At 47.9% G+C, this 26,191-nt stretch overlaps 12 protein-coding genes across 12 annotated transcripts; 5 read left to right on the top strand and 7 right to left on the bottom strand.

Moving 5' to 3' along the window:
* Positions 1-914: 914 nt before the first annotated feature.
* DFJ58DRAFT_791068 (uncharacterized protein) lies at positions 915-1,679 on the bottom strand. The gene has a single exon (XM_041390301.1). The coding sequence runs from the start codon at positions 1,656-1,658 to the stop codon at positions 1,023-1,025; it is 636 nt and encodes a 211-aa protein (XP_041243404.1). The 5' UTR covers positions 1,659-1,679; the 3' UTR covers positions 915-1,022.
* A 1,477-nt stretch (positions 1,680-3,156) lies between these two features.
* On the bottom strand, positions 3,157-4,702 carry DFJ58DRAFT_791065 (aminotransferase). The gene is made up of 6 exons (XM_041390300.1): positions 4,561-4,702; positions 4,428-4,502; positions 4,136-4,372; positions 3,957-4,080; positions 3,606-3,905; positions 3,157-3,553 (listed from the first exon to the last, which is right to left on the bottom strand). Exons 1-6 carry the CDS (start codon positions 4,642-4,644, stop codon positions 3,186-3,188), a joined length of 1,188 nt encoding a protein of 395 aa, XP_041243403.1. The 5' UTR covers positions 4,645-4,702; the 3' UTR covers positions 3,157-3,185.
* Positions 4,703-4,883: 181 nt separating this feature from the next.
* Positions 4,884-5,522, bottom strand: DFJ58DRAFT_841882 (uncharacterized protein; the record flags this gene model as incomplete). The annotated part of the gene is made up of 3 exons (XM_041392761.1): positions 4,884-5,048; positions 5,100-5,147; positions 5,199-5,522. The coding sequence occupies 3 exons, from the start codon at positions 5,520-5,522 to the stop codon at positions 4,884-4,886; spliced, it is 537 nt and encodes a 178-aa protein (XP_041243402.1).
* Positions 5,523-5,892: 370 nt separating this feature from the next.
* DFJ58DRAFT_791060 (S-adenosyl-L-methionine-dependent methyltransferase) lies at positions 5,893-8,185 on the bottom strand. Its single transcript, XM_041390299.1, has 7 exons — positions 8,071-8,185; positions 7,629-8,017; positions 7,348-7,565; positions 7,179-7,248; positions 6,919-7,130; positions 6,805-6,869; positions 5,893-6,757 (listed from the first exon to the last, which is right to left on the bottom strand). Exons 2-7 carry the CDS (start codon positions 7,981-7,983, stop codon positions 6,019-6,021), a joined length of 1,659 nt encoding a protein of 552 aa, XP_041243401.1. The 5' UTR covers positions 7,984-8,017; positions 8,071-8,185; the 3' UTR covers positions 5,893-6,018.
* Positions 8,186-8,298: 113 nt separating this feature from the next.
* Positions 8,299-10,864, top strand: DFJ58DRAFT_791054 (uncharacterized protein). Its single transcript, XM_041390298.1, has 16 exons — positions 8,299-8,515; positions 8,573-8,667; positions 8,728-8,768; positions 8,823-8,843; positions 8,894-8,932; positions 8,999-9,044; positions 9,099-9,108; positions 9,232-9,320; positions 9,374-9,579; positions 9,638-9,693; positions 9,748-9,829; positions 9,883-9,989; positions 10,038-10,120; positions 10,170-10,180; positions 10,233-10,333; positions 10,389-10,864. Exons 1-16 carry the CDS (start codon positions 8,382-8,384, stop codon positions 10,543-10,545), a joined length of 1,278 nt encoding a protein of 425 aa, XP_041243400.1. The 5' UTR covers positions 8,299-8,381; the 3' UTR covers positions 10,546-10,864.
* Positions 10,865-11,114: 250 nt separating this feature from the next.
* DFJ58DRAFT_703899 (ChaC-like protein-domain-containing protein) lies at positions 11,115-12,758 on the bottom strand. The gene is made up of 13 exons (XM_041383663.1): positions 12,593-12,758; positions 12,496-12,520; positions 12,365-12,435; positions 12,231-12,290; positions 12,147-12,177; positions 12,035-12,088; positions 11,963-11,976; positions 11,835-11,906; positions 11,775-11,780; positions 11,692-11,725; positions 11,569-11,639; positions 11,440-11,517; positions 11,115-11,382 (listed from the first exon to the last, which is right to left on the bottom strand). Exons 1-13 carry the CDS (start codon positions 12,647-12,649, stop codon positions 11,209-11,211), a joined length of 747 nt encoding a protein of 248 aa, XP_041243399.1. The 5' UTR covers positions 12,650-12,758; the 3' UTR covers positions 11,115-11,208.
* DFJ58DRAFT_791043 (uncharacterized protein) lies at positions 12,759-14,482 on the bottom strand. The gene is made up of 4 exons (XM_041390297.1): positions 14,001-14,482; positions 13,746-13,948; positions 13,261-13,685; positions 12,759-13,200 (listed from the first exon to the last, which is right to left on the bottom strand). The coding sequence occupies exons 1-4, from the start codon at positions 14,353-14,355 to the stop codon at positions 13,191-13,193; spliced, it is 993 nt and encodes a 330-aa protein (XP_041243398.1). The 5' UTR covers positions 14,356-14,482; the 3' UTR covers positions 12,759-13,190.
* Positions 14,483-14,490: 8 nt separating this feature from the next.
* On the top strand, positions 14,491-15,992 carry DFJ58DRAFT_411757 (histidine phosphatase superfamily). Its single transcript, XM_041380273.1, has 7 exons — positions 14,491-14,645; positions 14,701-14,730; positions 14,782-14,827; positions 14,882-14,889; positions 14,940-15,464; positions 15,517-15,618; positions 15,671-15,992. The coding sequence occupies exons 1-7, from the start codon at positions 14,628-14,630 to the stop codon at positions 15,818-15,820; spliced, it is 879 nt and encodes a 292-aa protein (XP_041243397.1). The 5' UTR covers positions 14,491-14,627; the 3' UTR covers positions 15,821-15,992.
* Positions 15,993-17,004: 1,012 nt separating this feature from the next.
* Positions 17,005-18,030, top strand: DFJ58DRAFT_791039 (uncharacterized protein). The gene is made up of 3 exons (XM_041390296.1): positions 17,005-17,137; positions 17,194-17,498; positions 17,555-18,030. The coding sequence occupies exons 1-3, from the start codon at positions 17,111-17,113 to the stop codon at positions 17,919-17,921; spliced, it is 699 nt and encodes a 232-aa protein (XP_041243396.1). The 5' UTR covers positions 17,005-17,110; the 3' UTR covers positions 17,922-18,030.
* A 584-nt stretch (positions 18,031-18,614) lies between these two features.
* On the top strand, positions 18,615-21,581 carry DFJ58DRAFT_791024 (MFS polyamine transporter). The gene is made up of 16 exons (XM_041390295.1): positions 18,615-18,636; positions 18,709-18,772; positions 18,837-19,093; positions 19,152-19,324; positions 19,381-19,464; positions 19,520-19,611; positions 19,666-19,781; positions 19,829-19,859; positions 19,912-19,975; positions 20,026-20,137; positions 20,193-20,305; positions 20,350-20,541; positions 20,600-20,694; positions 20,742-20,832; positions 20,886-21,024; positions 21,079-21,581. The coding sequence occupies exons 3-16, from the start codon at positions 18,849-18,851 to the stop codon at positions 21,140-21,142; spliced, it is 1,611 nt and encodes a 536-aa protein (XP_041243395.1). The 5' UTR covers positions 18,615-18,636; positions 18,709-18,772; positions 18,837-18,848; the 3' UTR covers positions 21,143-21,581.
* A 629-nt stretch (positions 21,582-22,210) lies between these two features.
* On the bottom strand, positions 22,211-23,250 carry DFJ58DRAFT_661278 (uncharacterized protein; the record flags this gene model as incomplete). Its single annotated transcript, XM_041382201.1, has 2 exons — positions 22,211-22,578; positions 22,635-23,250. 2 exons carry the CDS (start codon positions 23,248-23,250, stop codon positions 22,211-22,213), a joined length of 984 nt encoding a protein of 327 aa, XP_041243394.1.
* Positions 23,251-23,858: 608 nt separating this feature from the next.
* DFJ58DRAFT_746098 (uncharacterized protein) lies at positions 23,859-25,623 on the top strand (the record flags this gene model as incomplete). The annotated part of the gene is made up of 7 exons (XM_041387437.1): positions 23,859-24,928; positions 24,996-25,039; positions 25,095-25,197; positions 25,251-25,341; positions 25,395-25,445; positions 25,504-25,513; positions 25,566-25,623. Exons 1-7 carry the CDS (start codon positions 24,071-24,073, stop codon positions 25,621-25,623), a joined length of 1,215 nt encoding a protein of 404 aa, XP_041243393.1. The 5' UTR covers positions 23,859-24,070.
* Positions 25,624-26,191: the final 568 nt, after the last annotated feature.

The following is a 26,191-nucleotide window of genomic DNA, read 5'->3' as shown; positions in this document are numbered from 1 at the left end:
GATTAAACGTTTGGGGCATCGTGTCTTGGGGGTTTAACGACACGAGGGAGGCTTTCAAATAATACATTCACACCTGGTCGAGTGTTTGAAAATCCCGAAGGGAGCGCAACCACAGTCGTAGTCTTCCAAATGGATACCGTTTGGTGACGAGCTCGTTCGACACAATACTTCGTCCGTGGGACATTAAGACTGGTGCTATGCTGAAGAAAATGGAGGGGCATACTACATAGCAGCAGGCATGCTGCAGGCGTTATTTCTTGTCCGTCTGTTGGACTGTTCCCTTCTCGAGCTGCCTGGATCTGCTGACGAGAGGCATAACGTGGAAGATCCTCCGGTGTTCAGGCCTTTTCGAGAGAATGTGTTTTGATTTGGTTTTTTATTTGTGAGTAACGTGTTTGATTGATCGCGTTGGCGCATTTTTTCTGGAAAAAGGGAGCCAATATTCCAATTACAAGCACTGCGATTGATTGTTCGCCTCCGACAGCCTTTCCGCGCGTTATTGCTAGTACAACAGCGCAGTGGAGAACACACGAGAGTCGCATTGACTTGTACGAAAATATTCCCGATTTTGTACTCGTACTTTGCTCGCGTTGTATATATTGGCTATATAGCATGAGTAATCTACTTGCTGGAGCCTCTCAGCTCAGGGTCCTGACCTTTTGTTGGGACTCCTACCAGGACCTTTTTTGCGATGTGCCGCAAATCACTGGGTGACATACTATACTTTTGCCGGCTCCTCACCAATCATCCTTAGGCGGAATTAAGGGCTGGATTTATCTTAGTTCACGCAGGGGGAATGCCAGAAATTCCGTGATCTCCAAGGATCATCGATAGTCCAATGTGATTTTGATCAGTCACACGTGAGCGTCTCTCCTAGAGGTGTCTCTCAGACCGAGTTAGATGATTGAAATTCCAAGACATCAAATTTGTGAAGTCGAATTCGCAATGCCAGCCTTTTTTATATACCTATGATACATGTTACAACGTTAGCTACACGCACGGTCAGTCTATGCAAATAAACGCTACGAGGGTTTTGGTTTTGGATCTTCATCGGGCTTTTCATCTGTGACGTCCAAAATGGCTGAAATGGGTACCCAAAGCTTGAAATATGAAACTCTGAGGGGAAGGCACAGAATCGTCGATGATCCATATTGAAACTCCAATGACCCAATAAGTACAGTAGCAGGAACGCCAGCATGTGCAGCAGAAAAAGATGTAGTGTACAGAGATAGGTGTTGGTCCTGTAGATACTCTGGTTTCGTTTTGGGAACAGCAACTAGGCGACAACCACAGAGATGGGGATAGCGGAGTACCATAGAGGCAGCTTCACGACATAGTGTTGACACCAAACCGAAGGCGATGAGGTCAAAGGGATGGAGATGAAGAGCGATCTCTTTCCAAAGCTCAAGAGGCAGCGGTGGACAGATGGTGTTAGGTGGCACATCGTCGCCATCATTAGTTCCCTGATGAAGCGATTCCCCCGGTTGAATGCGCATGCTCATGGACTGATTGTAACCGCAAACCTCCATAACACGCTCAAAGAGTGCAGGGTCCTTGCGATAGCCAAGACGGGCGAGAGCGACGATGCCTGGCGTAGAGGGCGAATCTGCGTAGAATGATGGTAAAAATTGGAGGGCATTCGTGTGGCTGAATGTCATCGTGTGCGCGTCTTTGACGACTTTGACGACTGCACAATGGTATACGGAAAACGCGATTCCAAAGTAATCACCAGGATTATCCTTCTGCTCTGTGATCGCATTGATCAGGCGTGACATAGAGGCCTGTAGGCATCGCTCGTCGTCTAGATGTGTTGCGATGCAGATAACAGTGTCTTCGCGAATCCATGTGAATTCCTTTCTTTCAGCTCAGGATAACAAACGAGGTCATCGCCAAATATCTGAGGAACAAATGCAATGCTGGCCATGAACCATGCGATTGACCACTGATCGTCCGTGAGTTGATTGTGATCGAATACGAACTCTAGTCCGTATATCTCCTCGCTAAAGACTGGGCTAACCATGCACCGCCCAATCATGACCTCTAGCAATGAGACCCTAACATGCTCGTCTCGAGACAGGATGTTACTGATGACGAGCAGGTCGCTCAAAACCATGGAAGATCCAGTGCAGATCAAAGATTGGTATGACGCGAGGATAGAATTGTCAATAATTGGTGGAGCTGGCTTCTTGTACTTGTGCTCAGGGGGGGCACTGTGATGCACAAGCTATGTGGCCATAATGATCTTCGGAGATGTATTGGATAAAAGCCTTATCCTCTGGAAGGCATTGCAGGGAGAAAAAAGGCATCCTGTTTATGTGGAAGATGTTGCGATCAAGATCGATCTCGTAGACCCACTCGATACAGTCGTCGTTTTGGGGGCGGAACCGGGAGGGGAGCGTGAAATCTCCACCGCCTTCTAGCAACAATAGAGAAGGCGATGCGCTCTTCAACCCGTCCAGCATCTCTCCCAATACCTGTCGATGAGTCGTGATGGCATTGGGCTGTCGCATAGACCGAAGTGCCCTCACACCAAGCCATTCTGGCTGGCCACTATAAGTGTGGTGTTCCGATAGCGGAGCACATAGTACGCGGAAGTGCCCATGGCTGCACGTAAATCAGAGACCTATTAGACGATAGTCTCAACTTGAGCGTTAACAAGTGTACGGGAATAGAATTTGAGCTTGAGCTTGATGCATCGATGACTGACCTTAGGTACCAGTTTGCGTCAAACCATACGAAACACTCCAAATTGGAAGACAATATTGTACTCTCATTTTATTTTATTTCAAACTTGGATATATTCGCAAAATGTTCCATACATTGACAAAACAGACTAAATTGGTAGATACTATCTTGTGAAAATTCGCTCTGCTCCGTTTTCGCAAACAAAAGCGTCACAGCGAAGGGGTTTACAAAAATTGCTGAAAGCCGAAGCTAACAGACGGGTTCGGATGTGTAATTTGCAATCAGCAAAAGACTGTGCCTCGGTAAAGACCTCACTGGCGACAGTACATGCCCGAGCACAAGAGATGGGGAAATAAAATTTAGAACGAGGGTTTATAAAGGTTAACTGGTCTGCGCACGGACCAAGTTCCAGATTTAGCAACATGTCGTGTTACCCATTTTGGCAGGCATCATGGCCAGAATGCGCTAGTATATACAGTTTCTAGTACTGCAACATCCCACTAAGGGCAGACGACGCCCCATCCTTTCCACTCTGTTCTACCCTCCTGGATATCAAGAATCTTTTTCCGGAGTGCCGTGCCAACTGGGCCCATCCCAGCCCCAGTCGGAATTACAATGTCCTTACCCTCGTACCCAATTCTATTGCAAGATCCAACAATGACCGCTGTGCCTATGACTAACGCCTCCAGCAAATTGCCCTCGGACGACCATTTGGCGAGGTCACTCATAGTATACACCATTTCTTGTGGGTGTAACCGCACTGTGCTTTCTCTGTAGAATTCTGGATCGCTTGCGAGAGCAAGACATGATGCTCTAGTGACTCCAGGCAGAATAGTGCCGTCCAGAGGGGCGGTGACAAGGTCCACGCCTTCAACGGATGAGTCCATTTATATATCTAATTTTATCCAATTGAAACTTACCGTCCCCATCATCCCTCTTGACTACAACGAAGAAGTTCATCGCTCCAGCTTCTGTGACTCTTCTGTCGTCACCAAACAGCCAAAGGATTTGTTCGTAGCCTTTCTCTGCAGCAGTGCGTTGGGGTAGGAAGCCGGGTGAGTAGTTGCCAGCAACTTTGTGCCCTCCAGTGCCACCCGGCCACGCGCGCACATTTTCACTGACCGCAAGGAGAGAAATAGGCCTTAACACTTCATAGTATGGCCCAGTTGGCGATGCAAGAATGTAAATCATGGCATAGTCGGACGCTCTCACTCCCAAATCTACATTACAATTAGGTGAATACTCGTATATCATCGACACATTCCACGAACCTGGCCGGGTCGAGATGACGGTAGGACGCAGATACAAACTATATCCAGATTCTTTGGGTATCCAGCGCTTTTCAAGATTCACCAGACACTTTATCAATTCTAAAACGACATCCCCGTCGATAGGCTGCATGGGACAATGAAGTCAGAGTCGCTACCTGCATGAACATCATGGTGCTCACGGGAAGAGCGAGACGTGCACAAGACTTCTCCATTCGACGCATGTTCATATCTGGGCGGAACAAGCGTGCCTTACCGTCAGGCCCAAGATAAGCCTTCATACCCTCGAAGACATTTCCGCCGTAATGGAAGCACGAGCATGCAGGATCAAGTGCAATAGGCCCATAGGGCTTGATCTCAGGCGCGGACCATCCTATTTCAGGGTCATAAGTTGCAACGATCATGTGGTCCGAGAATGTCTGATATCATTATTATTAGAGCGATATGGATACGGTTGTCAGAGGTGTTGCTCGCCTGGCCAAAACGTAATGTCTCGATGGGCTGCAGGGGCTTCAATGTCTTTGCGAGCGTGACATTGAGCTTGGATGCCTGTCGCAAACAGCGTTGGCGTTATACCATGACTACGCTCAGCAGGCGGCACACTCACATCGAGTGCAGCAAGGCTTCTCGGATTGTCAGAGTCACCCGTTTGGCCTGGTGCTAGAGAGGTGATGCTATCTTTGTCACCCATAGCTATTATCACCAAGGAGAAAATACCCGTTATCACTTCAACCCATATTTTTATAAGTACACTGACAGCATGACTAGAAGAATATGTAACAAGGATGACTCGTCACCCTTCGAACTTTATTTCAAGTGTATGATCAGATCGGATCGCTACACTAGATGAATCCTATGGGCAAGCCAATGCACGACCCCTGATACTCCCTAATACGCTTTATACGCCAGCACCTTTAGTCCCGAAATCACTCATGCCACGATTCGGAGACTGTGACTAGCGTCATCGAATGGTAACAGAAACTTGGCACCTAGCCTCAAACGTGGACGTGATGCGACATCCATGTGACCAATGGGCACTTGGTGAGCGCGAGAGGGCGCTGGCATCACCACAACCCTGATCCGGACGTTGACATGCTAGTAAATAACGGTAAGGTTTTGTTGAAGTGTGGACGGATTAGTGCTTACATCTGAATCGATTTGCCAGGTGGGTAGCACCAGATAAAATCCAACGTCCTTCGACACTCGGTGCAGTGACGTGGCAGCTATCAGCACTTAATGCCGTACCACCGCGTGACGTTCTACTATGATGATAACGCTCATCCGAGTAGCAGATTCTTCTCTACGCGACTTATCGGCTTGTGCCACGTCTGGAAGGCAACTATGAGTGTTAATGCTCTCGATGACGCGCAGAAAATTTCCTACAACAGTACTGGCATTGTAACGAGTGATATTGGTGTCATATTCCGATGTTGTATTACCATACGACGCTTTGAGGCCCGTTGGTAACCTTGGGGTAAGCGGCCTGCTATGGTCCGCTTGCATAAGAAGCATGACGGCGATAAAGGTACCAAACATCATGATAAGAGCATACCCATCGCTGGTTGTCATTAATGAAGTCCACGGTTCTCGAGTGTTCACAAGCCATGTTCATTGAGAACGGCGAATTTGTCTAGATACGCCAATGAGTATGTCAGAAAACATAGTGCAACTTATGGAAATTACCTTTTTGACGCATGTGCAAATCCCCCACATTCAAGGCACGGCGTTCACACTTGACAGAAGGTGTCAACACAAAAATTCCGCGCCCGGAAGCAAGTCGTCCAAAATATATGGCTATTGTAAGGAGCAGCCGGGGTTCTGAATTTCGTGCAATCGATAAGTAGGTGTCAGGCAAGTTTAATCACGAAGCTTTACGTCAAACGAAGTACTTCGGAGCACGTCACACAGTGAGATGAGTCTGATAAGGTCTATTATCACACTTGATATCAGCACCTGATCAAGATGTTCACCTTCTGCACGTAATAATCAAGACTAACGACGAGAAGCGTAGTCTGGACTCTGGACCATCTGGTCAAAGATGCTAAGGTGATAATATTGATGAACGCTAAACCAATCTCAACACCGCTACGCTCTCCACATGAGCAGTCTGTGGGAATAGATCAAAGCCCCTCAAACTCTCCAAGACATATTTCCTCCCACCCCCTTTCTGCTCCATCCGCTCTATAATCATCCCAATATCACGCGCTTGTGTATGCACATTGCAGCTCACGTACACCACCGTGCTGCACGCGAAGCGAACCAATTGTTCTATGAATGGCTCATCAGAACCCTTGCGTGGAGGATCTATGATCAACGCAGTTTTGTCTGGGGGGAAGTGCGAAACCGTTGAGAATATGTTCGCAGCGTCACCTGCCAGGAAAGAGCATTTCCCTTGCGGGAGGCGGTTGATGATAGCATTCGCAGTTGCAGACTTGATCGACTCGGCGGAGAGCTCAATGCCTGCGACGGTGTCGAAATGTGGCGCAAGCATCAATGAGAAGAGACCTGATCCACAGTATGCATCCACGAGATGCGTGGGCCCAGACGATTGTGAGGAAGGGAAGATCGCATCTTTTACGTACGAGGTAAGCGGGACAAGCACAGAATTGTTGTTTTGAAAGAAAGAATGTCCCGGAAACTCGAAATAAGTAGAATCCACGCGTTCACGGACAGTGGTCTTGTGGTTCGTGACACAGATGTGCTTCTCGTCTTCCGGATCGGGGATAGACGATATATCGGAAGGTAGGTGCTCAATAGAGTCACGCAGAAGCAATGAAACACCTTTCTTATAGCCCCAGATATCCCTGATAGAAATTCAGATATAGTTAAATTTCCAATACAGCTAACGTACTTGATTATATCTTCCCGTATAGGTCCAAGTGCTGCGTTTAACACGGGGGTTGCAATAGGACACTCCTGAAGCTGCTAAGTACAAACCAAAACATTCCAAGTTGATTATTGTCACCTCGATGTCCAGCACTGTCCGTTTTCCGATTTCATTAAATCCAATTTTTAACCAGCTAGGCTTATCTGTTGAACTAGCCGAACCAGATTCAGCCTCCTTGCGTGCTTTTTTTGGTGGGGCCTCAAAATGCGGTGTTATTTTCGTGCGGTAGCCGTATTGAAGTGGCGAGGCTATGGTCGGAAGTACGTCTGGGATGGTCTCCTTGGGAAGGTCTAGTTACGTGAGTCAAGGTATCAGAAATGTTTGAATAAAAGGTGTACTTGAAAAGTTTTCATAAGCTTTGATGACGACGTTGCGCTTGATTCCAAGTTGAGTATCGTAAGAAAGCATCTAGCATGTGACATCAGCGGCCGAATGACTAGGATTATGTTATCACTGAGACCATGGGAGCCGATATCTATGCGAAAGCGAAAAAGACACCCAACTAACCTGATACTGGCAACCAGAACATTGTCCAAAGTAGCGACACTTCGCACGGCTGTCATCACGCAGGTCATGGTTCGGTGAAACGACTTCGAGAAGGTCGGCGAATGAATGCAGACGCGAACTTCGATAGACCCGAACACGAATTCTTTCCCCTGGCAATGCAAATGGTGCAACGATCACCCAAGGAGCAGCAGACGCAGGGGAATGTGCCAGCGCATCGCCTGGTGTACGTGAAGATTAGGACTCAAAATCAATAGACAGAAAGGGAACATCCTTATCCGCACCGTTGGAAGATAATGTAGATACCTCCACCTCCACCTCTTCACGGAAATCAAACGGCGAATCCCACTCGGTGCCGTGTTGCAGAGCATGTCCGACTGCATCATCTCCTAGTAGTGCGACTATGTCACGCCATAGGACATCTTCTGAGGAGTAAGGCTCTGGCAAGACACGCTTCTGTTTCCTCTTGGCTGATTTCAACGCTTTCTTGGAAGGTCTAGGTACCGCAGGGACACTGTCATTCGTATCTTCTTTTGTTACATTGGACTCATCCATGGTATCCTCCTCCAATCGCATCTTCTTCTCCGGTGGTACAGGGACCTCGGAACCGATTATTGGCGATCTCATTCGGGTAGACATTGCAGCTGATAGTTTCTTGGACTGATAAAAAAAACTGGTTCGAGCGTTACAAAGTAGACCAGAAGCACAAGTGGCTGGTGGACGCACGCGATGCGAACGAGCTATAAGCCTTGAAATGGTGTGGATGGTGTTCACAGAGGCGACAACATTCATACCTTGAGCGATTGTCGCAAGCGGAACAACGTATATTCCTTTGCCCGACTCCCCGCGCCACGCTGTGGCCGCCAAATTACATTCCGAACTAGGAAATCCACACGTGACTACTAGGAGGTGATCCGTGATTGTTTTTTTATCACCGGTGGCAGACCTGCATTATGTCATTGGGCTTTGCCAAGACTTTTATCCGCTTTAATAACGTTCAAAAGGAAACGCAGTGATAGTTTTGTTTCTTTTGCCCCATGATTATTACTCTTGCCCGCTCGCTGCTCATGGAGCCCCCTGAGACAACGGGAGAGCCAGTGGATTCAGCTACCTTCTGGTGGAGGATTGCTATGAGTGCCGTCCTTGTGCTTGCGGGAGGTGTATTTGCAGGGTGAGTCGGACTATGCAGTCTAAGTGCTTATGTGATATGTTTGATGTTTGGTCATAGATTAACTCTCGGGCTGATGGGGCTCGATGAATTGCACCTGCGTGTCCTGGCTACGTCGTCAGAGGATTTGACGGAGAAGCGCAATGCGCAGAAAGGTGGGTTGCCAAACAGCCCATGTCTCATTTCCGAGTTAATGAAATGGGCCTCTCGACCAGTATTAAAACTGATGCAGAGAGGTCGGCATTGGGTATTAGTGGTATGTTGATGCACGCATTGCACGCACACACAAACGACTTATTGTTCATTGTAGGTGCTTCTTCTGGGCAACGTTGTGAGTAGCTATTTCAAGTGCCTATGTCTGCAATAGCTTAGCACCCGCAGGTCATCAACGAAAGTTTGCCCATCTTTCTCGATGGTGCTGTAAGTAACATTATTGAACGTCAATCGTTTGGCTTTACGCTGATTAACAAATACTATTCGCGCCAGATTGGTGGGGGCATTGCGGCCGTTGTGATATCTACCACAGCGATAGGTAAGATCTCTTGTGTGCCCATGAATTTCTTGTCTGCTGATATGTCGATCACAGTTATTTTTGGGTACGTTCTCGTCACCTCGGAGTTGGACTTGCTGAGCACACCATGTTCTTCTGCAGAGAGTACGTACGGCACTCCGTGATCAGGAACACAAATTATCCGATTGATCCCATCGCTTATTTGCAGAATTATCCCCCAGGCTGTCAGTGTCAGATATGGCCTCGCAATTGGCGCAAGGTGTGCGCCTTTTGTGCTCTGCCTTATGTATTTATTTGGTAGGTGCCAAGATGCATTATGTTGAGGTTATAATAACTCTTGGCGAAAATAGCTCCTATCGCGTACCCTACTGCGAAGCTTCTCGATTGCGTTCTGGGCCAGAATGAGGGCCATACGTACAAGAAGGCTGAGCTCAAATCTTTTCTGCAGTTCCATCGCACGGGAGAGGAACCGCTACGAGATGACGAGATCAGCATATTGAATGGTGTGCTGGAGCTCAATACAAAGAATGTGGAGACAATCATGACACCCATCAAGGTAAGTGTTGCGTTGGTGATAGATAGGACAGTGTTGCTCATGTGTCTCGGAACTGTAGGACGTTGTAACGCTGAGCTCAGACACTATTCTTGATCACACGACTGTAGACGCAATGTAAGCATCATAGTTCCAGTTTTCTATTCTTAAGTCAACTAACAGCTCGCTCAGTCTCACAAGCGGTTACTCACGCTTTCCTATACATGAACCCGGGAATCCACTAGCATTTCAGGGGCTTCTACTCATTAAAAAGGCAACTTTCGATGTTACACGTGATTCTGCCTGGACGCTGAAGTCGTTTCTCAGCTGTTGGTATATGACCCGGCGCGAGCTCTCCCAGTCTCGGATTTCAAGCTCTCGATTCTTCCCGAAGCACATCCCAGTATAAATTGTTTCCAGGCGCTAGATTACTTGTGAGAATCTTCACTTGAACTTCCGTGGTTCTGATGAAAGCGTTACAGTCAAACGGGACGCGCCCACTTGCTATTGGTTAGTCGGACACCTGGGATTGCAGGCGGTGGAATTGGAGTGATCACACTCGAAGGTGTGTTTTCCCAGACAGCTCTGTCCCCTTACTGACATCCATGTTCTAGATATTATTGAGGTGTGTCTGACTTGGACTCCAGTATATATCCAAGGATGACGACGTTTTGCAGGAGATCATATCAGAAGAAATCGTGGATGAAACAGATCGATACGAGGATAATCAGAGTAAAAGGCGTGCGAAGCGAATGACTACGTCTACTGTAATGCGGGGGTTCGTATTCCACTGTCACTCTCCCATACCTGTCGTTGATATATCATCTTTGAAGGATTGTGGAGCGAGAACGAAGTTTAACACGAGTGCCGTCCTTCGAGCGGACACCCCTGTTGCGCGAGACACCTCTCATGTCATCTTCTCCGCGTTCCGAGACTAATCATCCGACTCCTCGCTACGGCGCGATACTCAGCCAGTCCCCAAAAATATGAAGATTCCAACCATGTCCAGTGACAGGGTGTACACTACCGGATTTTTTGCAGTTATCGGGATGAATCTCTTTGTTTTTAGTGTCTTGACTCGTCGAGATTAATCTAGATCTCGGATTCAATTGGTTGGGTATTGGTCTTTTGCTTCTTGACATGGGCACGCACATCCGCGCGATGACAGCTGTGTCTATCGATCCGTGCCCTCTGAGCTTTAGACTCAGTGTCGGGTTCAAACTTCGAAGAAAATGTACTATCTAATTAGACAATTATTTCCTCACTGTTCTTATCAGAAATTTATCAGCTGCGAAATTGATGTTTGGGGATAGTTTTATGCATGGTACGACATTCATTCAAGTTGACTGCAGGGTATTCAGGAAACGTGTGGACTCCGAGTGCTAGTAAATTCTGTCGAGATACCACTCAGCGCTCTTGAAGCCGCTCCGCACTGAGTCCGCAGCGATAAGTCGTAGATGGCACAGATCACCTGAGAACGCAAAAAAAAATCACCACTATGAACAACTACGGATCGAACCCTACGATATTATTGTCATTGATCCAAAGCCGATATGGATGAATACTGTGTAATATCCGGAGAACTTATTCCCAGAAGGTTATAATGACGACTGAGGGCACCATCTCGTGTCTGTATGCGAAAAATGATTGCTGTTAACTCATCGCAATGGTACAGAAACGTTGGAGTAGTGTATGTGTGCTGTATTCCAGCTGTGTATCTGAGGTATGTAGATGACTGACGTCTCCTTCATGTTGGTAATATCTAACGACAAGATGGCTGACTAGCTGATCAACATTTGCAGTTTTGTCGAGCTCTCGTAGTCGTTCCTTTAAAGAAAACATCATAATGGATCACTTTATTCAGGTAATCGTCCGCGGACTTACCTCAAGAGCAAACAGGTGCGAGTCATATGATGCTGGTGCAAGCTGACGGACTGATTCCGCCAGACGATATAGATATTCCTGAGGGAAATAGTCTCAAATTTGCTCTGAGCTGGAGGAAGCTTGACAAGCCTTATTCGGTCCAGAGGGGCCCACGGAGGCCCATATCCGCTGTGCCAAGTCCTCTAATGGTTCTGAACCAACTGATCGCATCGTCAATAGACTGAATTTAAAAGAGGATAGTGGGATGCTCACTGAATGACGGGTTATCTGGCCGACCGACATAACACTTGCTCCTCGTGAGATCGGGAAAACTTAGTTAGAAATACAACGCGTACAAAAGCCTGAGCTAAAGAGTCAACGATAGGTAGGTGAAACAGGCGAAGCGTGTTGCATACATCCTGAATTGCAATCTGTTCTATCCCATTCTCTATGGTGTATACATGCAGCGTCTCCATTGTGTATCCGTCCTGATCCAGTATATTACCTCGGATGATCGGATACCCAGTTCTGTTGAGCGACATACCTTTTCTCTGTAATCTGTCCGGGCACCTCGAGTGTCAATACGAACCGTGGAGCCTTAACATCTCGAACTCACCCAAGTAATCCCTAACTTCTGCCTCGTATTCCGGGTCGATCGTGTACGCTATGCCTGTGAAGAGGGACATTATCAGTAAGGAGAGAACCTCAATCGGATGGAAAAACCTTGCCCCAAACAATATCTTCATCCGGGAATGCATCCTACGTAGTGTGTATTTGCGGATATCCTAGAAGACGAGAAGAGATGAACTCACAGATTGGGGAAAGCGATCCCAATCCTCCTTGTGGATAAGAGTCACCACACGCCCCGGATTCTGCGAGTTCACGATCAATACTATGTCAGGAGTTCCGCGGACGTGTACGATGGTCGATGAGTGCTGGGACACACCTCGGGTGTGCCACGATGATCATGCGATTCCTGAGCGAAGCGTCTTACGTAGCCTTTTAGGAATCCGGAGGCTGCAGAAAGCCAGATTCATGACATGTTTGCTAAGCCAAATGGATTGATCGCTCGCTCACTCTGGGATAGGACATGAGGTGGGGGCTATATCGCCGGTGATCGCAATTAGTTAGTGAGCCATTAGTTACCACACTTTTTATAGTTGTCTCTCTTCACCTTGAATATCAGTGAGCCGTACCCAAAGACTACGAATGGGGCATTGATGGACCCCATGCCAGTGGACAGCCTGCAAGTTAAGCGATGACAGAATACTCGGAGCACGATTCAAAAGAATGAGTTGGCGCTGTGTGATTATGCAAGAACAGACGAGAACTACACGATATAGGCGCCGCAGATACTGCTACGTACTGTATAAGGAAAACGAATTCATTCTATCACTAAGTATAAGTATACCAATACCGTGTGGCATAATGCTATCCAGCTCCCTGTTGGACAATATTAATGGTTTGATATCAGGGCTTTCATCTTACAATCTATCCATGATGCATGACATGGACCGTACAGGCAGAGGTCAAGTACAATGTCATGCAAACCACGCTGGGCCACGTAACAAATGCATATCATGGATCGGAAACATTGTTAAGATCTACTAGTCAGGACCAGCGGCTAGCTTATAGGTAAGAGCATGAATCGACTGAACGATTCTCACAACGCGTGGTCCTGTCCGTGTCGCGCAGACTAGATAAATCGGTTCCGGGGGTGGTTTCTAAAGTGTCCATTTATCCATCCGAGAGAAGACACTAAGGGATTCTCCCTAGTTGGCTCTATGACAAAGAAGACAAAACGAATCAGGCGTGCCGCAGATGCGGTTGATCTACGCTCACCTAAAATTATACTTCACCCTTGCCCTCCATTCCACATATGCTGGCCAGATCCAATACAAAATGTGTCCAATTCGCATGTACTGGGGCATGAAGACTGTCTTCTCTTTGCGATCGATAGCCTGAATACAGCGTGTCGCCACCACCTCACGTCGCAAGCCATGTTTGTTCGGGTCAGCCTCGTGTATAACGGGAGAAGAGTTGGGCGATGTGTCGACCGCGGACGCGCGGAAGTCACCCTCGATCGTTGCGGGAAGGAAGGATATGAATGATATACGGGGGTGCTCGATTGCAAGCGCCTGAAAGAGTACTAGGGAAGCTGATTTAGTAGAAGCGTAAAGGGTGCGTGTTGGCGCAGGAATAATTGCTGCCACACTTGAAAGAAGAAGGATAGATGGTGACGTGGAACAGGACGTGAGGAGAGGTATCTAGTAAGTTGAACATTCATGAGTTACATATTAACGCGCTGCATGAAGATATAGTCTCACAAATGTGATCGCGGCAATGTATGGACCGAAGAAATTGCCATTGATGGCTGCTTGAGCGACACCAACCGCGTGGTTAATGGCTTCGGCAGTGGCATGTGGCGGAGAGAGACCGTCTTTGGAAGCAGTCACTCCAGCAACTGTCATCAATGGTTGAAGGGCAGAAACACCAGCCGTGATTATGAGCGTGTCGATGCCATCCCACTCTGATACATCACCTCAGTGACAGTATGGAACAAAAGGAACCATGTTACATACCCTTGATTACCGCGTCACGCACTTTTGCCATGTCTTCCACGCTTGCGCAATCTCCGCGCACACACAACACACGATCGCTTTGACATAGTTTCCTGCATTCCTGAGCAGCCTCTTGGAGCATCGACTCCCTCCGTCCTACCAAGCATATCCGCGCACCTCTCTTCGCATATTGATGAGCAAGGGTTCGACCTACTCCACTCGTTGAACCTAATATGAGGACTCTCTCTTGTGTTGGCAGGATCTGAGTGAGTCGTGGTGCAGGTCGTAAGTACCAAAAAAGAAGGAGGCCAAGAGGCAGGGCCCCAAACGCAAATGTTACCGGTGCAGTGTTGAGATGCTGTAGAGAATCGAACATGACAGTACTATCAACAGGGAATCAATAATATTTATTGACGTACTTATTATATACTCGAGCTATAGCGTGTGTTTTACTAACGATATTCTGGGACCTGAAAAGGGACCTGGGAGGTGGAGAATTTATGGGTGTCGGGGAATTCCGAAAATGGATTCTGTCTTGATCCAAGATGCGGCTCGACCAGCTGCTAGAACTGCGGAACTATTCTGAATTTCTGATACCCTTTTGGTTCGATATTTGTTAGAGGACATTAGAGACCTAGAGCCAAATTCATGTTGACCGTGACATTCGTGAGTCGTTCATTTTGTGTCATTGCAAATGAACTAACGTGCAAGCGGGAATCAGGTCAGACATGGACAGTCGACCGATAATGTGGTCAGTTTGCTCTGTGGTCTCCATGCGCCGTATCGTGCTTATATGTCACAGAGACACGTGTGGGCAGGGTGGGCTGATGCCCCACTAAGCCAGCGCGGTTCGTTAAGTCCTCTTCCATGTCAGCTGCTCTGATATGCTCTCCAACATGCAGGAAAGGCGGTAAGCCCTCTTCAATTCTCCTGCTTTCAATTAATATACGTTTCTCTTAGCAAGCCGAAGCTCTCGGCGCATACTTTTCCCAAACCCTATTCACCAAGATCTATGCCTCCCCCCTCAAGCGCGCTGCCACCACTGCAGCTTTTGTTCTTGCCGCCCAACCTGCTCCACAACCACCACACGACTTCACAATCGAGTCTGTAAAGGAGCAAAACTTTGGCGTTGCAGAGGGGAAACCGTGGTGTTCTCCGGATAACAGGATTTCCAAATCACTCTCAGAGTACATGAGCGAGGGCAAGTACCCCACACCGCGTCCGGGTGAACGCTTCACGGATGGTGAGTCCGATGAAGATTTAGCAGCGCGTGCGACGCAGGCTGTGGATGAGGTGATTATGCCACACGTACGTAGTGCAGCGCGGGCTGGGCGTGCAGAGCATATCGCGCTCGTAAGCCATGGGCTCTGCATCGGAGCGCTCATTTTCGCGTTGTTGAAAAGGGACTCCAGAAATGTTACCCCTACACGTGAGTACACTGGGATGCAGAACACAGCGTGGGCGAGAGTAGTTATCAAAATGCAGGTTAGATGATGACATGTTTCTTTTTTATGTGGATGCTGATGGGGGCATGCAGGACGTTGCAGAAGACACACCAATAGACCTTACTGATGAGGATACCCTCCCTCTGATCGTAACAATGATGGACTTCGGACGTGCGGATCATCTCGTCAAGCTTGTACGTCCACCCGTCTTTAAGCATATATATGGTTGCTACTACTAGTTCTCAGAAATTCAACGCTGGCGGGACCGGCAAGATTGCCTATGACCCAAAGCAGCAGGACATTAGAGCGTTCTTCAGCGGCGCGGCCAAGACTGTTGTCACCAAGCACTACGAGAGCGATGCACGGAATGGCATCGATGGGGAAACAAAGAACTGACCTATTCACACCTCACACAACGATGTCGCTAGCTGCCTGTAATTTCATGCCTCCGTGCGTAATCAGCAATATATTTAGACTCACCATAAACGCAGAGGCTACGAACACATACCTCGATACACTATTCAGATTGGCGCCAACAGACGGACTTCATTTGCGAGCTTTCAAAAAAATCAACTGGGCTGTTGTCGGTCCACTTGACCCTTCAGACATTGCTATCAGCCACATCTTCCAGCGCATTCATTTTCTCACCACATTTGCTGCAGCCCTGGGATGACTCAGGCTCAGTCTCCCGCTGATATCAATGCCCTTGCTGTTCCCACAGGATACCGTGAACCTTTCGATTCGATGTCTGGACCTTCGTGGACACTCAAGATCGCATATTTGCCACCTCCTAGTGTCTCGCCACGTCCAACCGTCACATGCACCACTCTTCGCTCCATGCCGCCTTCCAAACTTTCCTTTCCGTACTGGATGATTCTTATTTCGCCAAAGATCTCATCCTGGTATGCCCGTGTCTCGGCCGTTCGACGATTCATTGAATGGAATGCCATTCCTGAGGACTAGGTCACAGTTTCTTTAGAAGATGATATTGGAATAATGAATCGCGTCAGGACTTCTGTGTGGATATGTCATCCCCCGTCAGAAAAGTGCCTTTTTCATCGCTCAAGTCGTTGGCTCAATTTCAAACATTGATCAGGTGCCCCGGAAGCACCAGAAGACTTGGCCCAGACTTTGGCCCCAGACCGGTCATTTCGGAGATGTTCTCAGAAACGTAGAGTCCAGAATCTGAATTTGCCACAGCTCGAGTCTTCCCCGTAAGCTGTTAATCACATCATCGTTCTAGGTGGTTGAAATGAAAGAAACATAAGGTTGTCAATTGTCAATTGCCATGTAAGCAGTTGAGGCTCAACGCCCGTGACCGGGGTGGCTTATACCAACTCGGACTTAGAAGTGGTTGGCTATGTCACTCTACGTCAACAACTTTATTTCTCAACTCATTATCGCAACTAGACTCGGGACGAGCCCTTTAGAGATAAGAGTGTCAATGTAGAGTGACGTAGTCAGTCTTGAAAGCCTGCATGTGAGCCCTGCCTGGGCCTGCCTAGAGAGGACCTCAGGGCTTGAGAGCCTCAAGCCCGGTACATCGCTAGCAGCTTGCTTCGTGCAAATTCCCAATGTTATGATCAACCTAACCAAACAACTTACTCTCTTATATAACAGCGTTCAAGCGACTCATTTCAATCCAAACACAACCAACAAATCATCTCTCCTATTGAACATACAATCATGGTTTTCTACGCATATGTGAAACAGGTACGCCCAAAATTCATTCTTCAATGTCTGCGATGTCGCGCTAAATCGCCATTCAGGTCACCGACAACTCGACCTATCGATATGTGATTGTCTTCGCTAGCCGCGCAGTTGCCGATGAGTGGTGGCGTGCCGTGTCCACTTCCTCCGTCGTTAGTTTCACGGACAGTATTCAGCGTGTCAGCGCCCAGTTCTACACCCACAACGTGAACCAGGCCAACGCCGCCAACTCCCTCACCACGACTGGAGTTGCGACGCAGTTCCTTGGCTACGTGTTTTTCACGTTGATGAACGACCTAGGTGGTCGCGACTTGAGCATCATCCCGCCGCTTGATCATTTCGCGGATCACATTAGCGGGAACTCGTGAGTTAGTTCCTTACAGGATGTTCCACATTTAGCTGATAGCGGCCCTACCAAAGTTTCTTCATTCGCTCCAAAGTCTCTCCTTACAAGTACTGGTACTGTCCCCAGTCATCCAACGCGGCAGATGATGGGGTCTATGTTTCGCAAACCGAACGCACTCGCTTCCTTGTTAGTCGCACCGACAGCGGTACTGCAGGGACCATCATAATTGGCTCTGACCAGATTGCTATCACGTTGACCACCGTCGATATGTCCATTAACGTCGTCACCAGCACCGGTCAAGTGATAGTTTCAACCGCTCCTATGTCGGGGTTGAAGTTTAGTGACCTTTTGAACAAGTTCACCACGGGGGCTACCGATCAGAGCTTGGACATGAGGGAGCTCATCTACACGGATGACGGGGAGGAGTGGGAACTCGCTTGAACTGCTATCACTGTTTGACATTAGCAAAGGGCTTGCATTTGACACAAAGTTGTCCTGGACTATTAGTAACATTAACACCGAAGGAATTGTATTTTTTGTTGAACGCCTGAAACTACGTGTACGACTACAGGGTTTTGAGACGCACGGATCCTTTAGCGTAGACTTCTCGACCAGCTTACAAGCAACAGTGTTTAGAGTTACCTCCCTAGTCACTAACTCGATGGTAACATTATTATTGAGTGATCATTACGTAATCTCTGAGTCAGTGATCGTTGTGCCCCAGGCCCGAAGCTTGATCTAAACGTTGTTTATCGAGTCATTCCGTTGCCTCTACATGCCACAATGTTCTTTTGCCAATGCATAACCCACGATGTCACTCGACAGAACCCTCTCTCCACTAGAATCGGGGACCATGGAGCAGGGCCATTCCGGGAGCAGAAAAACAGATCTCGAATGAAATCATGTATCACCAACTGCCAGTAAGATATTCCGATGTTATTCAATACTCCGAGCCGATCATGGCCTTTAAAAACCTTCGAAATCTACGACGAGGACTCAAGCGAAAGATGAAATCAAATTCCCGCGGATCTTCTGCTCAAAAACCCTCTCTCCACCGCTCATACGTGGAAGCCGGAATTCGGTGATGAAATTTTTTGTTGGCAATTGGTCGTTGTAAAGTTCACATAGGTCAGACAGGTCTTCTGTCATCTGATAGGTAGGACTATCGGCCGGTGGCCCGAGTATCCGCGATGTCCTTACAAGTGCCATTTTCAATGTATGAGGACAGGGTCTCATATTAGTGTGAGCACTACGGTAACTTGACAGAGGCAACGTTTTCTCAACTCATTCTGGCGAGTGACTTTGTAATGGTCTACAATAGCTGGCTCCTGCATTTACTTATAAGTTTGCGGACAGGAAGGCTCGCACATGTCTGCCGCAAACCAAATCCCTGCGTCCGTGAATGACGAGGGACAAGGCATACTGGACTCGGTGTCTCCCGCCCCAACTTTACAAGGCGATCACACGCAAAACTCAGTCCATCAAATTCCAGTCCAGAGTCATTCTCAGAAGTCGTATAACACTGGCAATAACGAGCTGCTTCCGACAACGGATGATACAGATGTTTTGATTGTTGACTGGGACGGCCCGGATGACTCTCAAAATCCCAAAAAGTGCGTTTGCGTGAGCAAGGCAGCATGGTTCGGTATTATACTCACAGTTTTTCCACAGTTGGAGTCTCAGACGCAAATGGGCCGCAACAATAATTTTATCATTGTTTACTCTCCTTAGCCCAGTTTCTTCCTCTATGATCGCGCCTGCTACTGGCGAAGTAGCGTCTACCTTCAAAATTAACGACGATGCTATACTTGCACTCACAACATCTATCTTTGTGCTTGCATATGGTAGGCTAATTTGGTGGATGCTGGATACCACACTGATTTATTAAACTACGTACAAGCGACGGGGCCTTTATTTCTCGGTCCATTGAGTGAGATTTATGGACGGTCATGCGTTTTGCAATTGGCGAATCTATGGTACCTCGGTATGTGACCTTTATAAGTTAACCCATAATCTCACCCCCATTCTTAATATCTTAGTATGGAATCTTGCCTGTGGATTCGCACAGTCAGAATCTCAGCTTCTTGCCTTCCGATTTCTTGCTGGCATCGGAGGCAGCGCAGCTTCGTCGGCAAGTCTTATTTTTAACTAAAAAGTATTGTTTCTGACCGACTTCCCTCTTCAGATCGGCGGCGGCTTTCTTGGGGACTGCTGGCAGCCAGATGAACGAGGAAAGGCTGTTGCCATTTACTCCTTAGCTCCGTTATTGGGTCCCGTCCTGGGGCCTGTTACAGGCGCCTGGTTAGTAACTATTTCAAGTTCAACGACACTATTTGAATTGTGACCAGGATCGTTGAACGCTCGACCTGGAGATGGGTGGTGCGTGATGCTTTCACCAACCGAGGACATTACCTTCTTATTTCTATGACAGTTTTGGTCTACATCCATTCTGGGTGCGGCTATTCAAATCATCGGAGTGTTTTCATTTCGAGAAAGTGGGTAATTGACCGGTCGCGATCTGATGATCCTAATAAATTGTGTTCAGCCTATGCGCCCCTCTTATTAAAAAGGAAGGCAGAGCGGATTCGCCGATCAATGGATGTCGAAAAAGTGCCGTACAGAGAAATTCGTACTGTGTTCGAAAACCAAGATCGTTGGTAAGTTCTCTTATAATTCCTGCAAGACGACATCTGAGGTTTATGATCTATATAGCTGGCGGACCATCATGGCCAAATCCCTGAGTCGCCCCTTTGCACTCTTTGTCCGTGAGCCGATCGTGCAGCTCCTCGGCGTTTATATGGCATATCAATACGGGTTACTTTATCGTAGGTCATATTTACTTCCACAAACGTGATCTCACATCCCACAGTCTTTCTGACGACGATTCCATCGATATTTCTTGGTGTATACCAGCAGTCGATAGCAATCGCCGGCCTCCATTACATTGCACTTGGCATAGGGATGATAGCGGCGGCCCGAATAAATGCGGCAACGATGGACAAGATTTATGTTCATTTCAAGAGTAAAAACGGTGGAGTTGCGAAGCCGGAATTCAGATTGCGTTCGTCATGTTATTCTAGTGCCTCGTTTCTCGAGTGCTCATTTAGGGTGACCAACAGCTGCGATGGTTCCCGGGTCTGTACTACTTCCAGTAGGCTGCTTGATTGTAGGCTGGACTTCTGAAGCCCATACACATTGGATAGCTCCAGATATTGTTAGTTTGATTCTCCTAGTAGTGATCTCTAGTAACAATTTCGGCAGGGTATTATGCTTGTGGGAGCAGGCATTAATCTGAGTTACCAGTGTATCCAGGCATACATCATTGATTGCTTTACGCTTCATGCTGCTTCCGGTACGTATTATTTCGTTCGCATTTCTTATCCATCTCAAACCTTCCATATTCAGCGTTGGCCGCTGTCTCCTGTTTGCGATCACTAACAGGCTTTGGATTTCCCCTGTTTGCTCCAGCGATGTACACTACACTCGGGTTCGGGAAAGGCGATACTATTCTGGCAGTCGTAGCAATCGTCATAGGTTGTCCTGCGTACGTCTTCGTTCCCCTTCCTTCCATCGTCACCCTTAATGATGATACCTGCAGACCCTGGATATTTTGGCATTACGGGGAACAGATACGGAACAAGAGTCGATATGCGCGGCGATAACCCTAGACAAACGAGAAGCAACCGAAATAGGGCATGTATCACAATAACTTTCAAATTATGAATCCCGCTGGCAGTGATACGGTATTTTTATTCCCGTTGGCCCCGTATAATGCACCTAAAAACTCTGCTCTTAACCTCCCCGCTCCCAATTCCAAGTCTTGAAGTTGCAACAGTAACGAACGTAAGAACGCGAGTAACCATGATACACAAGATACTGTATGTGACATGCTCGACTGTTGCTGCTGAGGTCTGCCGACGGGGGCTCGAGCTTGTCTCGCGAGAGCATTTGCAGGATTCACCAGATTGTTTCTAGGGTATAAGGCAAGCCCGGTGAAGCTCTCATGCGCCTTCACGAGGAATTCCGTAAGTGCCCATTTTCAGAGACAAGTTCTGCATAGTCAGGCCTTGTGATCCTTGAACGACTCCAAACCTTGCACGCATGTTTAAAGTCATCTCATCTAAAACGAATCGCGCATATAAAGTGGTCGGCAGGAACGGCGAACTGGACTAGGGGGGGAACGTCTCACACCAGGGCATTTGCGAATTTGGAGATGCATCTGGGCACTAGGGCCCTTAGACTAGATCGTACTGTCCTCCATGAAGGTGGGGTAGTTGCGCTCGTGGACTGTTATTAATGGTTCCTTCTGCTGCTCTTTTGCCTGCTTATCCGCTTCCTCATTTCCATGCATATCTTCGTGTTCTGGGACCCATCTGACATCGAAGTCGCCATATCTCTTTACTATGCAACCTATCTTTTTCCTGGAATAGTCAGCTAAGTAAGAACCTGGACTTGAGTAGAAATTGTCACCGCTTTGGACGGCTGCTTGTTTATCGATTAGGATCGATGTTAGGAAAACAGGATTTCGTTCGATCACATCTTGTAGGGCGTTGACCAAGTACCAAACATTAGGGTTTCCCTCATTCTGAACCGCAGGTTAGCTCCAGCAGTTAAAAGATGGCAAACGTGACTGGAGTGAGGCACAGAAATCAGATCGATACAAATGACTTGCAATACAGAGGACAGATCAACACAAACAAAAAAGAACGAGACTCAGGCTAGCGTTTGTTCTATGTTCCGAACACGCCATCCACCAGATGCTCTCTCCACGCACTCCCCACACCGGATCCGGGAAATACGTCACTCGACAGGACCTTACGTTGGATGACGACGCTCGGAACGACGCTGAAAGCACGTAATCGGCCACTTTCAATAAGCCAACTGAAAGCTTGATCAAGGGCTCGGGAATACGCGAATGGCGGGTGGCGAAGATGCTGCAGAAGACGCCGAGCACCGGACAAAGAAAGTGCATAAGCATGAGTGCAACGCGGAGAGTAAGATGGGTGTATGTGTGACCGTGTTAGCGGGTCATATAACGGAGACATGACCCGAGGCGATGGAAGTGCGGAGTAGAAGGATTCATTTGACCAGCAGTGACCTGAGGAACACGATATGGCATCAATTATAGACTTACAACGTAGCACCGGTGCTTACCCAGAAAAATCATATCCCAGCCATGTGGGAGAGAGGGCCAGACGTGACGCATTCTTATCTCGATGTCCTTTTCCATATCGATATCGTCTTCCAAGAAAACAGCGACATCCTCGGGAGTGGCATTCACTTTATCAATGAATTTTCGAACAGCAGAGACATGGGAATACCAGCATGAGATCTTTGGCGCAGTGAGGATCATCCAGTCCGGGAGATTAGGATTAAAAGGCGGTACAGAGTGATCTTGAGTTGCGCACGTGACGTTTGGATGTGACAAAGAGGACGAGGTGGTATGTCTGCTATCTTGAATGTCCGCAGAGGTCCAGAGGTCGGAACCGGAAGCTCCAAAGTACTCTGTGGAAGCAGCAATGGCGTTGATATCAGCGGGCCAGCGGAAGACTGATCCCAAGTCGTCCCGGTGTCCTTCAGAGGGCTGCAGCGAACGTTGAGAAACAATCCGCTCGAAAATATGACCGATAGCAATATCCGAAGGGTCGAGTGCATCAACAACCGTCCAATTAATTTGTTTGGATGCTTGCAAATGTTCCATCTGTTGTCGCCGGTCTTGTCGCCAGGGCAGAGATATGAGATACACCTCAGAAGCGATACCCAACTGCATCGATGAGCGGGAGAATGACGTTGTAAAGTTCTTGGAAGAACACGAAACTTCGCTGTAATGCTCTTCTTTCCAAGGGACACGAGAATGAATGAAGGATGGTAACGTCCTCAGTTGCGGAGACACGAGCGCAAGGATCGACAACCATAAAGCCAGAACAACAGCCAGAACAAAACATATATATCTCGCAACACCCACTCGACGCACGAAAAGGCTGGCAAACATAGCAGTATTGGGTAACGCGCAAAGCGGTCGAACCGGTATTAGCAGACAATTGGTTCAAGTTAACAACTCCAGGATGCAAATGCGCGGAGTTTAAAACGTTTCTACTACTAACAGTCTCTCGCGTGTGAGGGCATACCGTTGGAGTCCGCTCAAAGAGCCCGCAGCTCACGAATCACGATATTGAGTCTGCCCAATGATTCCGTGTTGCACTGTGTATGTATGTAGCACTCACTGCGGAAACGAGATTTTAGGCAGACCCTAATCAGAGGGAGACGGCGCGTGTAACACGACTCTAAACGTACCTAGCTTGTAATCAGACATAAATCCAAGATGTCGCAAATTTTGCTCGCTCGCTCCGGAGCAACACATGTAAACAGACACTTTTCCAACTTCGTCAACACGTCTATTCGGACCCCGTTTATTCTCTTCAAATACCTGCAATTCCACCACTAATCAACACCGCATATTCAATATTTCGACAGTCTGTTTAGGTCGCGCTTGAAGCAAAGTGAGTTTTTCAAAAATTTGTCTAAGTCCCCGCGTTACACCTGCTCTACTAGTACGGGAGTTTTGCTCACATGACTGCATACAGTCTGACATGTCTAGATATCGAATATCATTATGTCCTCTTAGACCATACTACTCAAACACATCCGAACCCTGTATCGATCGACCAACATGGCTCCCCCTGTACGCTGCTACTGCAAAGTTACAAAGTGCAACAGGCATTCTTGTTCCACCTCACGTTTTTCGCTCGCATGAGCGCTCTGACTTATGCCAACAAACTCTTGCTGATCAGGCTAACTTTGCCCGGCGTGTCGGGCAATGCATCATCTCACAGGGTGATGCAGATATTGAGCCAGTTCCTCGAGGATTTTCAGTTCCGTTACATGAACCTCCCCCTCCCTTGTCTCCGGAGTTTCGTGACCCTTTGGCGGATGTTGTATTGGATTACGGGGCACTTACAGATGTAGATTTTGGTATTGCGACATCCAGCGGCCCTCTGCCCAACCTTGGTCCTAACATGCGCAGTCCCGAGGCTCTTATTGCCGCTGTTGACCACTTTGACGCGTATAACAATGCGACAGCTGGAGAAGACCACACGGATCTTTTGCACCTCCCTCACCATCTGCTAGTGATATACGCACTTGTCTCGTGGCTTCACCTTCAGTTTCACCTTCCACGAGTTACATGCAATGCACTCCTTGCGATACTGGCTTGCATTTTACTCTCGATTGCACCCGCCATCAACACTCCTTTTATAACGCTTCAATCCAGCAATCGGGTACTTGGTGTGGACAAGACTATCTACACTCTTCCTGTTTGCCCTTCTTGCCGCAAAGTTTTCCCTCCTGCTGGTTCAGTGCATACCGTGGATACCTGTCCGATCTGCCTCGATGATCTTTTCCTGTCAGAACACACTCTGCGGGGTAACCAACGAGCAGTCAAGTCCCCGGTGATAAAATATCCTTATCTCCCACTCTCCGAACAGCTGAAATCTCTCTTGAAGATACCTGGCTTAGAAGCATTACTGGATGGCTCGCCTTGAAGTGTTTGCACTTGTGCTGTAAGTGCATTGTTTGAGGTCGTAATATTACTACAAAACTGTTGTATGCTTTCAGACAGATGCAGCAATTCGCTGGCACTGGCAGTTCTACCCTGTGGACCCGAGTACTGCATGTCTCCAGTTTGGTCCTGGAAAAGCAAGCCACCGCGTTGGTATGGGTATGTTCCTGCACTGTGTGATTGATGAGGTCGTGCAAACTGATCATAGTCAGGGTTGTGGCCTCCACCTGGTGCCAAGGACTGCGAGCGAGAACGTGGCTCACTGCCTGATGAGAAAGGAGTGTGCAAGTTTCCATGACCAAGGTATGGTGTACTGGCCGGCTGGGGGTTCATATAATTATTGACACCATGCATAGACAGGGAAGGTGTACGCTGCTCGTTGTGCCTGGGGATGAATGGGGTTTCTGGTAGGTTGTTATTGCCCAATGGTCTTCCCATATTCTCATTTACACTGTCTTCCCCTAGCTAATAATATGTGAGTTTTCTGTGTTCGCATTGAAGTGATTCTGACAAGTTTACCATTGCAGGATTGGGCAGCCATGGTCCACTGGAAGTACTCATCGTGCTGCGGCAAGTCGTCGTTGAGCAAGTTGAGTGGGGATGGCCCAGGATGAGGCTGGCCAAATTGGTGTGGACCACTCATTTGAGACTGGCGGTCTTGACTAATGCCGTGTTGGTTAGGATACATGGGGGCACCGCTAGGGCGTCTCTGTGGGCCCCGGGATCCATGCATCGTGGATGTGGGGTGTGGAGAACGAAGGGAAGAGCGAGTGAGAAGCTATGGGCAAGCGCATGGCGAATCCTAGGAAACATATGGAGCATATGGACCTCTTGTACTATATCCTTTGCAGAGTCTAATCAGAACTATTTTGTATATGTATGCAGACATAATTCAGATGTGCAAGTCATGTTTTCCGATATGATCCTATTGTTGGATTAGATACACAGATAACTAATCTACCTCTGCAAAATTTATGTGTCCAGTGTCGGATTAGAGCCAGCACTGTGTACCTCTCGCTAGTCTAGCGCTTCAGGATTTGCGTTGTATGCGATGTCTGTTTATATTCCGCATATATGGTCTGTCCCTACACTAATCCGGTGAGGGCGAGGAATGATAGCTGCGTGCTATGGGGAAGAGTGGGAAGTGGGCTCT

Source organism: Suillus subalutaceus, assembly GCF_016647625.1.
Source record: "Suillus subalutaceus strain FC151 chromosome Unknown DFJ58scaffold_60, whole genome shotgun sequence".
NCBI lineage: Eukaryota > Fungi > Basidiomycota > Agaricomycetes > Boletales > Suillaceae > Suillus > Suillus subalutaceus.
Note: the sequence above shows the minus strand (reverse complement) of the source record. Positions and strands in the feature narration are given on the sequence as shown.